Below are 13,784 nucleotides of genomic sequence, written 5' to 3' on the forward strand. Positions count from 1 at the left end.
AAATCAGGAGACCGAAGGGTGAGCTGATACACCTGCTGGAGACAGACAAATACTGAAGGGTACAGGATAGGCTCTGTCCTCATATAGGATATCTTTTCAGTTTTAGTCTGTCTCCACCTGCTGGAAAGGAGGCTCAACCCACAGTCTGGACTGATCCGGGTATGTACAGGGAACATATACATTTTTTACAATTTCCCAAACACCAATAAAATATTTCAAAACAGCACATATATCAAATAACATCCAATAATTAAAACTAAGGATTTTAAAAAGCCCCTGCTGTCCCCTTCTGTGGGAGCTCTTGATTTCCAGTCACCCTGATATTGTTGAGGATTAGGAGGTTATCCTCTCTCTCACACATACTCACATGTCCATTCTCTCTCACACATACACATTCATGCTCTTATATCCACCATAACCTCTTGCTCTCACTGACACTGACACACTCTCAGGCTCTAAGACACTCCCCCTCCACACCCCCCCCCCCCACATACACAAACTCTTACTCCCCTGGATTTTCTCATACACACTCATTGGCTCCCTCACATACACACAAACACACACACCCAGGCAAGCTCCCAGTCATTCTCACACACACACACACACTGACCCCCAGGCAGGCCCATGCACTGACACACATATACACTCCCAGGCAGAGTCCCATTCATACACATGCACACACTAAAGGCAGACCCCACTTCTCTTTCTTTTGCCAGCAACCTCGGAACCTCTCTCATTCCTCTGCTGCCACTGTCACTGCTGCCGCACGCCTATTGGGGAGGCGCAGATTGCTGCTACTGGCACTGAAGCCCATTCTGCTGCCTCCTCTGTGCAGGCCCCGTGGGCTTCCACTTCCTCCATGCTGATTTCATACATTGTGAGATCTGCATAGAGAAAGTGCTACTCTTGCACATTCCTAAAGATTACATGTGCCAATCACTAAAGTAACTTTTTTTTTTTTTTTTTTCCTTTGCTGTCTGATCTTAGTTTTCTAATCAGCTGGTCACAGGCTTTTTTTTTCCACCTTCCCTTTCTTATTTTTTTGCCAATTCCTTTTATATTGTCTTTTTTCTATTTCTTTTCTCTCCATCTTCTTCCCTCAAACACACAGTCAGGTTCTCATTCTCACATGCTTTCTCTCTGTCACACACATACACAGGCTCTCACTCTCACATGCTCTCTCTCATACAGTCATTCATACACAATCTCTCACTGGCACTTGCGGTCTGAATCTCACACACACAGGCTCTCTCTCACTCCCACATGCTGTCTTGCTTAAGCACGGGCTCTCTCTGTCACATGCTGTCGCTCTCACATGCTGTTTCTGCAAACGTTCAGGTCCTCACTCTCACACACAGTCTCAACTCATCTCATACACACACACATACACTCTACAGGCCTCTCTCGCACCTCTGGACCTCGTCTTCACGGGTCGCTACCGGGCCTCTTCAACTTGGGATTCGTGGCGGCCCGCGATGGCTGCTCCTCTTCTGCACGCGCTGATGCTCCTCCTGTTTCCTGCCCGCGCGGCTCCGGCAACGTTTACTTCCGGGGTCATGCGGGCAGGAAGAAGGAGGAGCACCTGCAGGCTTGAACGCGACCTTTTTCTTCGGTCCTTGGTGACGTGAGCTCCACCACGGCCCTGCCAATCTGCCTGCGTGCTATGTGTCGCTGCTCAGCCGCCAGTGAGATGAGGTCCACCGGTGGCCGCACGAGTCTCCCTGCGCCCGGGGGCATTGGCTCCCTTCGGGATACCACTGCTCGCGGCGCCCCCTAATAGTCGGCGCCCTAGGCCCAGGCCTAGTTCGCATAGTGCTTCCACCAGCCCTGATTAGATGATGTCTGAGAGGGGAAGAAGTGAACTAGAGAAATGTGAGAGGCAGCAGTTGGACAAAAGGACTAGGTCAAGACAGTGGCCATACTTGCTGAGTAGGAGCAGTACAGCAGAGTTGGAGATAAAGTGTGGAGGCAAGGAGTTTTGAGGCATAAAAGACAGAGGGATCCTCGATGCGGAGGTTAAAGTCCCCAAGAATCAGGAAAGGGAAAGTTGGTTTAAGGAAGGAAAGCCAGGAGTTAAATTTAATGAAATTTGGTGAGGAGGAAAATTTATCAGGGTGTCAATAAATGATAGCTACCCGGAGAGGTAGTGGGGTGACTAAGCAGATGGAGAGGGCCTCAAAGGAAGAAAATGGTGGGATCAAGGTATAAACTAAAAACAATTTTGCAAACAAACAAATAGAAAACTGCAGAGAAGTATGTAAGCTGTAGTTTTTGTCCACAATTTTCTAGAAGACTTGATTATAAATTATGCAAATAAGTACCTTGACCACTGTCTGTAACATGGATTCTAACTTGAGAGCCTAAACATGTTCAGTCAAGAAAACCCAACAGTGGCTCTGGCTTATAAACCTTACCTCATTAGCCACAGATATTTTCTCTCCACCAATACAATGAATAATCTGCTTTAGTAATTCCAGGTTGTTAAGAATCTCTTTAACAGCTTCCGAATTTTCAACTATCCTTCCAACCTTAAGGAAAAATATATATAATTTAAATATTTGTAGCTATACTGTACAGTATATGTACAGGTATAAGAAGATGACAATACATTTTATAAACTATAATACCATGCTACAAGTTTCTGCACTTTGTGAGTCTTATCCAGTACCTACGTTCTACTATTGTGTAGTGTCAAGAAAAATTCAGGGGGCCTATTCCAAACATTGTACACATTTATGCATGAAATAGTACTGTATTCAAAATGAGGTCAAACCAATCAGACTGGCTGGCACATTCAATCTTGTCCAATAAAGTCTCAATCTGCAGTTGTTCTCAAAGTATGATTTAACCTTTTAGTGAAAAGGAAAACCTAAGTATTCTATTTGATAAAATGTCAGATTCTTATCAAATCACAAATCAAAATTCTCATTTTGTTTTTTAGGGATATTATCCATTTTCTCATTCTATGGGCCAGGTATACTAACGGGGTTTTCCCATTAAATGTTTATAGGAAAATAGCTTTGTATATCTGGCTCTAGGTTTATGGAGATATTGTTTAGAAACAAGGATCAATATTCCACAGAAGTGCTTACAAACTGCTGTTTGTGAAAAAAACATCACTAGAGATGAAGCACCCCTCTAAATAACTAGAAAAAAGATGTAATTCCTTAGTCTGCAAAATTTCATCCCATTTTCAGGAATATTATCAGAATCTAATTATGACCCAATAAAACCATACTTGTGAGAAAATGCTAGGTTAATGATAGAAGGATTTCCAATCATAACTCTAGAACACAATTTTTTCAGCCATCTCATTTTCGCACAAATCTCTGACATACCTGAGATATAGTAAGAATTTTAACAGAGTCATCAGGATGAAAAAGACCCCTCTGCAGTTCTTCTCTGAATTTACGGGCCACATGGACAGGCTCCAAAGCCTGAAGGACCCGCTCCAAAATAGCAACACACAAAGCAATCTGTTCTCTGCACACAAAAAAATACAAAATCATGGTAAGATGCGATATCAGTGTGCCATAAAATTGATAGTGGTACGTAGCTTATTTGATTTCACAGACTTTGACAATCATAGGCCATCATATAAACATCCTTAGTAAGTTTCCTTTAATCCATCATTTTCAGCCAAGCATTGTGCCAAAATTGTGGAATAAACTCCATGTAGCAGGGTGCTTTTTGGATGATTATCTGAGGTTTAGATGTAAGCTGAAAATGCTTTTGAAAAGGTTTTTTTTTTTTTATTAAGATTGCTTATCTTTTGTGGGTCTTAACATACTATTAGATTAATGGTGACAAGCAGCAAAGAATGATGTTTTTGGTATGTAGGATATATGCATGTGATGGTGTTTGATTTAATTTTATAATCTGTTTTTACTCTGCTTGTAGCTTGCCACTTGATTGCTTGGCAAATAATAAAGCAATAAAACCCCATTTTGTTAATTTTCACAAGTGTAAACTGACCCTTTGTTCTACACTTATATAATGTAACCTGCCATTATTTAAGTCTTGCTCAAGCAAGGCATGGCTGGCTTCTTATACTGCAATGGTTCCCAAACCTATCCTGGGAGATCCCAGCCAGTTGGGGTTTTCAGGATATCCACAATGAATATGCATGAGATAAATCTGCATGCAATGGAGTTAATACAAGCAAATTATCTTATGCATATTCTTTGCAGATATCCAGAAAACCCGAATGGCTGGGAGTCCCCCAGGACAGGTTAGGGAACCTCTGATATACTGCACAAAAATCTCATTACCAACAGAACTTGATCAATTTTTAGTGTTTTCTAACATATGTAAAAAGTTCTTGCACACATATTAAGCTTGTCTGTATGAAGGTACTATATAACTTCTGTACAGCTATCAGAGTCAACTTTGGGAAGGAAGGAGAGTAAGATGAAACAAGGACTGATTCCTAATTTACAGGCCGATACAGTAAAGTTCGCAGGAGAGCGGGCAAGCGCCTGCTCTCCCAGCGCGCGCACAGGCCAGTGTCCTGTGCGCGCGATTCAGTAAACCAAAATATTTAAATTAGGGCCTGCGATAAAAAGAGGCGCTAGGGACACTAGCGCATCCCTAGCGCCTCTTTTTGGACAGGAGCAGCGGCTGTCAGCGGGTTTGACAGCCGACGCTCAATTTTGCCAGCGTCGGTTCTTGAGCCCGCTGACAGCCACGGGTTCGGAAACCAGACGCCGGCAAAATTGAGCAGCCAGTTTTCAACCCGCGAGCTGCGGGCTGCTTTTAAATTTTTTACTTTTTTTTAACTTTTGGGACCTCCGACTTATTATCACGGGTGCTATTAGTCTCGGGGGGGGGGGGGGGGGGGTTGGACGCGCGTTTGACATGCTCTTACACCTTACTGAATAAGGGGTAAAGCTAGCGCGTCACCGGAGCGCACTGTACTGTATCGGCCTGTAACTGAAAATGACTTAGATGCCCTGGCCACCCTGGGTGACCAGAGGCCTATAACTAGGCAGTTGCTTTCGGCCACCCCCACAGTTCAAATTTAGTTGGGATGAGTCCCAACTTCTAACCACTGGGTTCCCTGGAGTGTAAAACAGAGGGTGGAACAAAATTCAGAAGGAACAGGTACAGGAGGGGGGATGGGGGATTAGCATAGCAGGAGCCAGTTGGGAAAGGTAGGTATAGGGGTGGATGTAAAAGATAAGGGGATAAAAAATAGCAGGCAGGGGAGATTAGGCATTGAATGCTTCAGTGGCAAGGCATAGCATAGATGAGCAAGGTCGGAGAATAATTTTGTTGTATCAGCAGGAGGGGCAGCAACTCACCAGCCAAAAAGGAAGATGAAAAATGGAGAGGTGCTCAAGTGCCATTAAATAGCAAACACCTGGGATGGTAATGGGCATTAATTATAGCATGCTTATAATAGCCCCGAGTACTCAGCCCACAAATAACAGGTGGCTGTGGAAGGAGTGAGAAAATAAATAATAAAAGGGCCCATGCCAGGAATGTGGCTGGCAGAGGGATGTGGTAAATAAATAAATGACGTGGCTGTCCCATGTCCCAGACATCTTGCTTGGTACGGGTTGATGGGGGGGGGGGGGGGGGGGGGGGGAGTTACAAGGTAAATATGGTGATATGATGATAAAGAGAATAATAATATGGTTACACAGTAAGAGTCTCCATGGCTTTGAATGCTGCATTATAAAACACTGTAAGCTGTGGTCAAATGTGTGCAGTGTACTAGGTATGTACCCAAACCTGCAGGCTGCCACCAAGCTCTATGCCCTAAGGGACAGTTCCAACTAGTTCTGGTTTTACTACATCTATAGACTTTAAGGGTTCTCAATCCAATCTTCGGGACACATCCAGCTAGTCAGGGTTTCAGAATATTCCAAAATGAATATGCATTAGATAGATTTACTTACAATGGAACCAGAGCATTCGAATCTCATGCATATTTACTGTGAATGATCCTGAAACTACACTGGCTGAATGTCTCAAGCATCACTGCACTAGGGTTAAAACTGACCGCCTAACTCTTATGACATAGTCTCTTGCCACATCTATACCCTGGGACTGCCCCAGGCCCTCTTCCCTCTGATCTCCTGTGCCCCCGGATCTCTCTCGCTCTCTCTCAGAGCTCCATACGGCCATTCTCTTCCCTTCCATCCCCCAGAACCCCACAGGCCGGATTCACGCCTCTCACCCGTCGCTGCCGTTCAGCAGAGAAAAGATGCGGGACAGGCTGAACTCCGGAGCGCTCTCCCTCAAGCTGCTCAGCGGTAGCGCTAACACGGCCGTCTTCAACGCCCTGAGCTCCTCCATCCCCGAAGCAGTCGAAAGCAGCTCCGCCACTACCGCCCCGCAACCCTCCATCACTCCACGACTCGGCTTCAGCCTTCCTCCCGCTTACCACGAGACTTCCGCTGTTGCCGCAGCAACCCTGAGCATGCGTTGTAGCTTTTTTTTTTTTCATACATAAACTTTATTAAATCGTGCCGTTAACAGGATATCAGACTCCCAGAAATGTAGATTCGGGCTCGTGGAGCTTAAGGTGGCCAATACTCCCTTACTATAAAAGAAAGAAAGAAAAAAAAGAAAAACGTCTTTGTAATGTTTTAATACTTTATGGTGTATGTTTTGGATCCTTAACTGTTCTTATTTTATTAGGTGAGTGTCTTGACTACTGTTATAGATTTTGGGTGGGGTGTATCTGTTTATTTTTTGTGCTTTTATCAGTTTTTATTTATCATTTTTATATGCTTATCTTTTTAAGCTCTTTGTATTGATTTTATTTTATTTTTTATATACTGCCATGAGTTTTGTAGCAACATAGTATATTAAATCTGTTAAATAAATACAATTAATACATTTTTGAGTTACAGTTTAAATCAGTTCCCAAACTTGTGCTGGAGGATCCTAGCCAGTCAGGTTAACATAGAAATTAAATGACAGCAGAAAAGGGCCAAATGGTCCATCCAGTCTGACCATCAAGCTTTTAGTAGTATCTGCTGAGCTGTACAGGTCACCTCCATACTTAGTTTCCCAGACTGTAAAAGACAGGGCCCTTGTTGATTGCTGTCTGAGTTCAATTCCCTGTTACCTGTTGCTGATGAAGCAGAGAGCAGTGTTGGAGTTGCATCAAAAGTATATTAACAGCTGCATCAGCAAGTTATTTCCATGCCTATTTGTTTTCCTAGACCAGTGATGGCTAACCTATGACACGCGTGTCAGAGGTGACACGCCGAGTCGTTTTGGCTGACACGCGCAGCGTTTCAAGGACTATCAGGAATTTTTTTTTTTTTTTTATCAGCTGCGCCGAGCCTTTTCTTTTTCAGCTGCACCGACCCTTTAAAATGTGTTTTTTAGTTTCCCCCTACCCTCCACCAATGCCCCCGGGCGCAGGGAAGCTCATGCGTCGCAGCGATGAGGCTCAAGACAAAGATCGCGTTCAAACGTGCTGATGCTCCTCCTTCCTGCCCGTGCGGCCCCGGAAGTAAACGTTGCATGGAGCCGCGTGGGCAGGAAGGAGGAAGAGAATCAGCGCGTGCAGAAGAGGAGGAGCCGCCGCGGGTCGCTGCGAATCCCAAGTCGCAGCGGCCCAAGAAGAGGAAGAGGCCCGGTAGCAGGGCTGCTGCGGCCCGAGAAGATCAGGGCCGCTGCAGAGCCCATCCTGCGGCGACCCGCGAAGAGGAGACCCAGAGGTGAGAGAGAGGCTGAGGGCCCGTAGAGTGCGTGTATGAGGTGAGTTGAGATAGAGGTCCTGAATGTTTGCAGAGACAGCATGTGAGAGCCTCTGTGTGTGTGTGTGTGTGTGTGTGTGTGAGAGAGAGAGAGAGAGAGAGCTTGTGCCAGTGAGAGCCTGTGTGTATGAATGATTGTATGAGAGAGAGCATGTGCCAGTGAGAGCCTGTGTGTATGAATGATTGTATGAGAGAGAGCATGTGCCAGTGAGAGCCTGTGTGTATGAATGATTGTATGAGAGAGAGCATGTGCCAGTGAGAGCCTGTGTGTGTGAGAAAGAGAAATGCATGTGAGAATGAGAACCTGACTGTGTGTTTGAGGGAAGAAGATGGAGAAAAAAGAAACAGAAAAAAAGACAATATAAAAGGAATTGGCAAAAAAATAAGAAAGGGAAGGTGAAAAAAAAGCCTGTGACCAACCAATTAGAAAACTAAGATCAGACAGCAAAGGCAAAAAAAAAAAAATTACTTTTTAGTGATTGGCACATGTAATCTTTGGGAATGTGCAAGAATAGCACTTTCTCTATGCGGATCTCACAATGTACGAGATCAGCATGGAGAAAGTGGAAGCCCACGGGGCCTGCACAGAGGAGGCAGCAGAATGGACTTCAGTGTCAGTAGCAGCAATCGGCACCTCCGCAATAGCCACGCGGCATCAGTGACAGTGGCAGCAGAGGAATGAGAGAGGTTCTAAGGTTGCTGGCAAAAGAAAGCGAGGGGGGTCTGCCTTTAGTGTGTGAATGTGAATGAATGGGACTCTGCCTGGGGGTGTATGTGTGTGAATGCATGGGTGCCTGCCTGGGGGTCTAGGTGTGTGAGAATGAATGTGTGCATGCCTGGGAGATGGGGAGGGAGTGTTGTGAACATGAATGGGAGCCAATAAAAAATCAACTGACAGATGAAGTTTGTAACGCTTGCTTGGACTTGAAGTGTACAAAATACCAACCTTCAACTGAAGATTTAGCCAATGAAATTCAGCAACAAAAAAGTCACTAAGCAGGTAAGGTAAAGAATTATTTGTTTTTGCTTTATTAATAAATACAGTATATATATTAAAATTATAACTTTGTTATTGATTAGAGCTACAAATATCACAAAATTATGGATTTTTCTAGAAGTGACGCACCACCCGAGTTATGCTCGGTTTTTTTATGAATTTTGACACACTGAGCTCAAAAGGTTGGCCATCACTGTCCTAGACCGTAAAATTAAATGCCCTTGTTGGTTGCTGTCTGAATCTAATTCCTCTTTTCCCCCCACCATTGAAGCAGAGAGCAATGATGGAGTTGCATCAACAGTATGAAGGCTTATTGGTTAAGAGTAGTAACACCAGCAAGTCCCTTGCACTCTTTTCTTCATTTCCATCCTCTAGCCTTTAGGGATCCACAGTGTTTATCCCATGCCCCTTTGAAATCTTTCACTGTTTTTATCTTCACCACCTCCTCCGGGAGAGCATTCCAGGCATCCACCACCCTCTCAGTGAAGAAATCCTGACGTTGGTTCTGAGTCGTCTTCCCTGGAATTTCATTTTGTGACTCTTAGTTCTACTGATTTCTTTCCAACGGAAAAGGTTTGTTGATTGTGCATCATTAAAACCTTTCAGGTATCCGAAGGTCTGCATCATATCTCCCCTGCACCTGCTCTCCTCCAGAGTGTACATATTTAAGTCCTTCAACCTCTCCTCATAAGTCATTTCATGGAGACCCCCCCCCCCCCCACACCACCATTTTGGTCGCCTTTCTCTGGACCGCCTCCATTCCATCTTTGTCCCTTTTGAGATACGGTCTCCAGAACTGAACACAGTACTCCAGGCGAGGCCTCACCAAGGACCTGTACAAGGGGATTGTCATCTCCTTTTTCTTACTGGTTATTCCTCTCTCTATGCAGCCAAGCATTCGTCCGTCTTTAGCTTTTGCCTTGTCGCATTGCTTTGCCGTCTTCAGATCGCTAGACACTATCACCCCAAGGTCCCTCTCTTGCTCCGTGCACAATAGCCTTTCACCCCCCACCACATACAGCTCTTTTGAATTACCACACCCCAGATGTATGACTCTGCACTTCTTGGCATTGAATCCCAGCTGCCATATGTTCAACCACTGTTCAAGCTTCCTTAAATCATGTCTCATTCTCTCTACTCCTTCCGGTGTGTCCACTCTGTTGCAGATCTTAGTATGATCCGCAAATAGACAAACTTTACCTTCTATCCCTTCTGCAATGTCACTCACAAAGATATTGAATAGAACTGATCCCAACACTGATTCTTATGGTTCTCCACTTAACACTGTTCTTTCTTCAGAGAAGGTTCCATTTGCCATTACACGCTGTCTTCTATCCCAAGCTTCTCATTTTATTCACAAGCCTCCTATACGGGACCATATCAGAAACTTTGCTGAAATCCAAGTAGATCATGAGTGCTCTTCCTCAATCCAATTCTTTAGTCACCCAATCAAAAATATCTATCAGATTTGTCTGACAGGACCTTTCCCTGGTGAATCCATGCTGCCTCTGATCCAACAATCCTCCTGACTGTAGATAGTTCACTCTGCTTTCCTTCAGCAGAGTCTCCATTAATTTTCCCACCACCAAGGTGAGATTAACTGGCCTGTAGTTTCCAGCCTCCTCTCTGCTACCACTCTTGTGAAGTGGGACTCCCATTGCTCTTTTCCAGCCAGTCGGCACCACTCCCGTTTCCAGGGATCCATTGAACAGGTCATGCAGCCGACCTACCAGCACATCTCTGAGCTCAGTATCCTGGGATGAACATCAACCGGCCCCATGGCCTTGTCCACTTTCAGTTTTCCTAGCTCTTCTCATACATTCTCTTCTGTAAATAGAGTTTCATCTATGTATTGTCTTGTAAGCAAGCAACAGTGCTTCTCCAGGGTCTTCTTTAGTGAATTCCGAACTCAAGTATTTGTTTAATATTTCCACCATTTCTTCATCTCTCTCCACACAGTGCTCCTTGTCACCTTTCAATTTCACTATACCACTTCGGGCCTTCCTTCTTTGATATATCTGAATAATGTTTTATCACCTCTACCTCTTGGGCAATTCTTTCTTCCTCTTGACATTTTGCTTTCCTGATTTCTTTCTTCGTCTCACTCAGTTTTAACAGATATTCTTTCCTGTGTTCCTTTTTTGGGATCCTTTATACTTCTCGAATGCTGTTCTTTTTGCCTTAAATCTTTTCAGCGACCTCCTTAGAGAACCAAATTGATTTCTTTTTCCTCTTACTCTTCTTTACTTTCCTAACATATAGATTTGTTGCCTTTGTAATAGCTCCTTTTAATTTGAACCACTGTTGTTCTACCTCACCCATTTTCTCCCAGTCTTCCAGCTTTTTCCTCCAGGTACATCCCCATTTGGACAAAGTCTGTATTTGTGAAATTCTTAACTCGAGTTGTCAGGATATCCCCAATGAATCCTCATGCTCATGCATCTTCATTGTGGATATTCTGACAACCTGACTGGCCGAGGGTCCCCCAGGATAGGTTTGGGAACCTCTGGTTTAGATGGAATTGAATTGAATTAGGCAGGGGTGGCCAACTCCGTTCCTCGAGAGTAACAACAGGCCAGGTTTTAAAGACCGGCACAGTGAATATGTATGTGATAGATTTGCATAAAATGGAAGCAGTTCATGCAGATCTATCTTATGCATACTCATTGCGGATATCCTGAAAACCTGGCTGGTTTGTGGCTCTCAAGGACTAGAGTTGGTCACCCTTGACTTAGGCTATTTATTTGTTTAATGCTCCCTCTTGCTAAGCATTTATAGTCTGAAATTTGGTCACAAATAGGGCAAGTAACTATATAGGTTTGGGATCCACACATACACACACCCTCAATCTCATACTTTCAAGTACTGGAAATCATGTTCGAAAGATGACCTCATATCTGCTTGCTCTAATATCACTAATAAAATTGATCTCTCTACTGCTGAAAATGCCATTTCCTCTTGGTTCAATGTCACTCTCAACATCGCTGATCAGCTATGCCCTTCTGCCTCAAAAACCATCAACCCTGTCCACAACAACAAAAAACCTTGGTACTCTTCAGAATTAAAGGTACTGAAAAATCTACTTAGAAACACAGAAAGACAATGGCGAAAACACCCTACACCAGCCATTAGAGCATCCTACTACCTTACTATGCACAACTACAGGAGCACCATACAAAAAATGAAACGAGACTATTATGCTCACAAAATTCACAATGTCCAATATAATGCCAAGGCTCTCTTCACCATTGTCTCCGACCTCACCAAATCCCCCTCCCTTCACACACCCACTTCTGGTACCAAAAACCAATGCAATGACCTAGCTCGCTTCTTCCAAAACAAAATCTCTGCCCTCACTGCCCACTTTTCCCATGACACCAATAACATCAACTTCCTCCTCTCGAAACCCACTACAACACTATCCTGCTTCGAATCCACATCATCCCTTGACATTGAAAATATCCTAAAGAAAATGAAACCTTCATCACACCCAGCAGAAACCTTCCCACCTAAACTCCTCCTCTCCATCCCCAACACAATTGCTAAACCCATATCAGACATAATCAACTGCTCCCTAGTACAAGGCAGCATTCCGCCCATCCTAAAACAGGCAATAGTCAAACCAATCCTCAAAAAATCCAAACCTCGATCCCTCCATTCTCTCCAACTTCAGACCCATCTCAAATCTACCTTTCCTCTTCAAAGTCATTGAAAGACTGGTCAACATCCGCCTAACTGAATACCTCGACCAGCACAAAATCCTCTCCCCATCCCAATTTGGTTTTTGCAAACACCTTAACACAGAAACCCTCCTCCTATCCCTCATGGACAATATACTCAAAGGGCTCGATAGCGGAAATTCCTACCTTCTAGCTATGCTTGTCATCTCAGCAGCATTCGATACAGTTAACCATGACACCCTTATTAATCTCCTCATTAACACTTGCATCACAGGAACCGCATTACTTTGGTTACAATCCTACTTAAAAAAAACAGACACTACACTGTCACCCTAGGAACTCACGAATCTGACCCTATCAGCCTTGACCGTGGTGTTCCCCAAGGCTCTTCATTATCCTCCACCCTGTTTAACATCTATATGCTCCCCCTAGCACAACTACTCACAAATCTCGGAATTACCCACTACATCTACGCCGATGATGTTCAAATACTCATCCCTTTCACAGACTCACTACCTAAAGCTCTCCAATCCTGGGACTCCTGCCTTACCTCTATTAACCAACTCCTCACTAAGATGAACCTAGCCCTCAACCCCCACAAAACTGAACTACTTATCATTTCTACCAACTCCACCCTCACTGAGAATCGCCCCTCACTCTCTAAACCATTTTCCCAACACACTCGAAACCTTGGAATCATCATAGACAACCAAATCTCATTTAAACCCATTCATCAAAGCCACCCTAAAAGAATGCTTTTTCAAACTTCACACATTGAAGAAATTACGACCTCTACTACACCTCGCTGATTTCCGCACAGTGCTCCAATCTATTATATTTTCCAAACTCGATTACTGTAATTCACTACTCATTGGTCTCTCCTCTGCCACCACCAAGCCCTTACAACTCCTTCAGAATGCCACTGCCCGAATCCTAACAAATACCCGAAAAAGAGATCATATCACACCCATACTGAAAGACATACACTGGCTTCCCATCAGTGCCAGAATACAGTTCAAATCCTTATCCCTCATACACAATTCTGTCATAAATGAAAACACTGAATGGCTCAAACAGCCTCTCCAACTCCACACCTCCAATAGACCCACACGTACTGTTCACCAAGGAACCTTACATCTTCCCTACCATAAACTCACAAAATGTACCTCCACAATGAAGAGAGCATTCTCATTAGCTGGTCCATCCTTGTGGAACTCCATGCCCCACGACCTTTGTACAGAAACCTTCACTCCCAAATTCAAAAAGAAGCTAAAAACGTGGCTGTTTCAACTGGCCTATTCCTAAACAGCCCTTTCCTACCTCACCTTCCAACAAAATGTTCATATTCCTCCTTGAAGCATACCTCTTAGACACATTTTCGAGCTG

General features: G+C 44.1%; 2 protein-coding genes across 2 annotated transcripts in view; one reads left to right on the plus strand and one right to left on the minus strand.

Moving 5' to 3' along the window:
* The window catches only part of PSMD5 (proteasome 26S subunit, non-ATPase 5), a 43,819-nt gene extending 37,388 nt beyond the window's left edge, over positions 1-6,431 (minus strand). The window contains exons 1-3 of the mRNA XM_029613197.1: positions 6,185-6,431; positions 3,339-3,483; positions 2,415-2,528 (exon numbers count right to left, since the gene is read on the minus strand). Of these exons, the coding sequence (XP_029469057.1) occupies positions 2,415-2,528; positions 3,339-3,483; positions 6,185-6,354 (429 nt within the window). The 5' untranslated portion in view covers positions 6,355-6,431. The remainder of the gene's footprint in view (positions 1-2,414; positions 2,529-3,338; positions 3,484-6,184) is intronic.
* Positions 6,432-8,685: 2,254 nt separating this feature from the next.
* LOC115096477 overlaps positions 8,686-13,784 on the plus strand; it is a 31,308-nt gene continuing 26,209 nt past the window's right edge. The window contains exon 1 of the mRNA XM_029611127.1: positions 8,686-8,721. The gene's annotated coding sequence lies outside the window, so the exon portion shown is untranslated. The remainder of the gene's footprint in view (positions 8,722-13,784) is intronic.

This window comes from Rhinatrema bivittatum, chromosome 8 (assembly GCF_901001135.1).
Source record: "Rhinatrema bivittatum chromosome 8, aRhiBiv1.1, whole genome shotgun sequence".
In the NCBI taxonomy this organism is placed as follows: Eukaryota; Metazoa; Chordata; class Amphibia; order Gymnophiona; family Rhinatrematidae; genus Rhinatrema; species Rhinatrema bivittatum.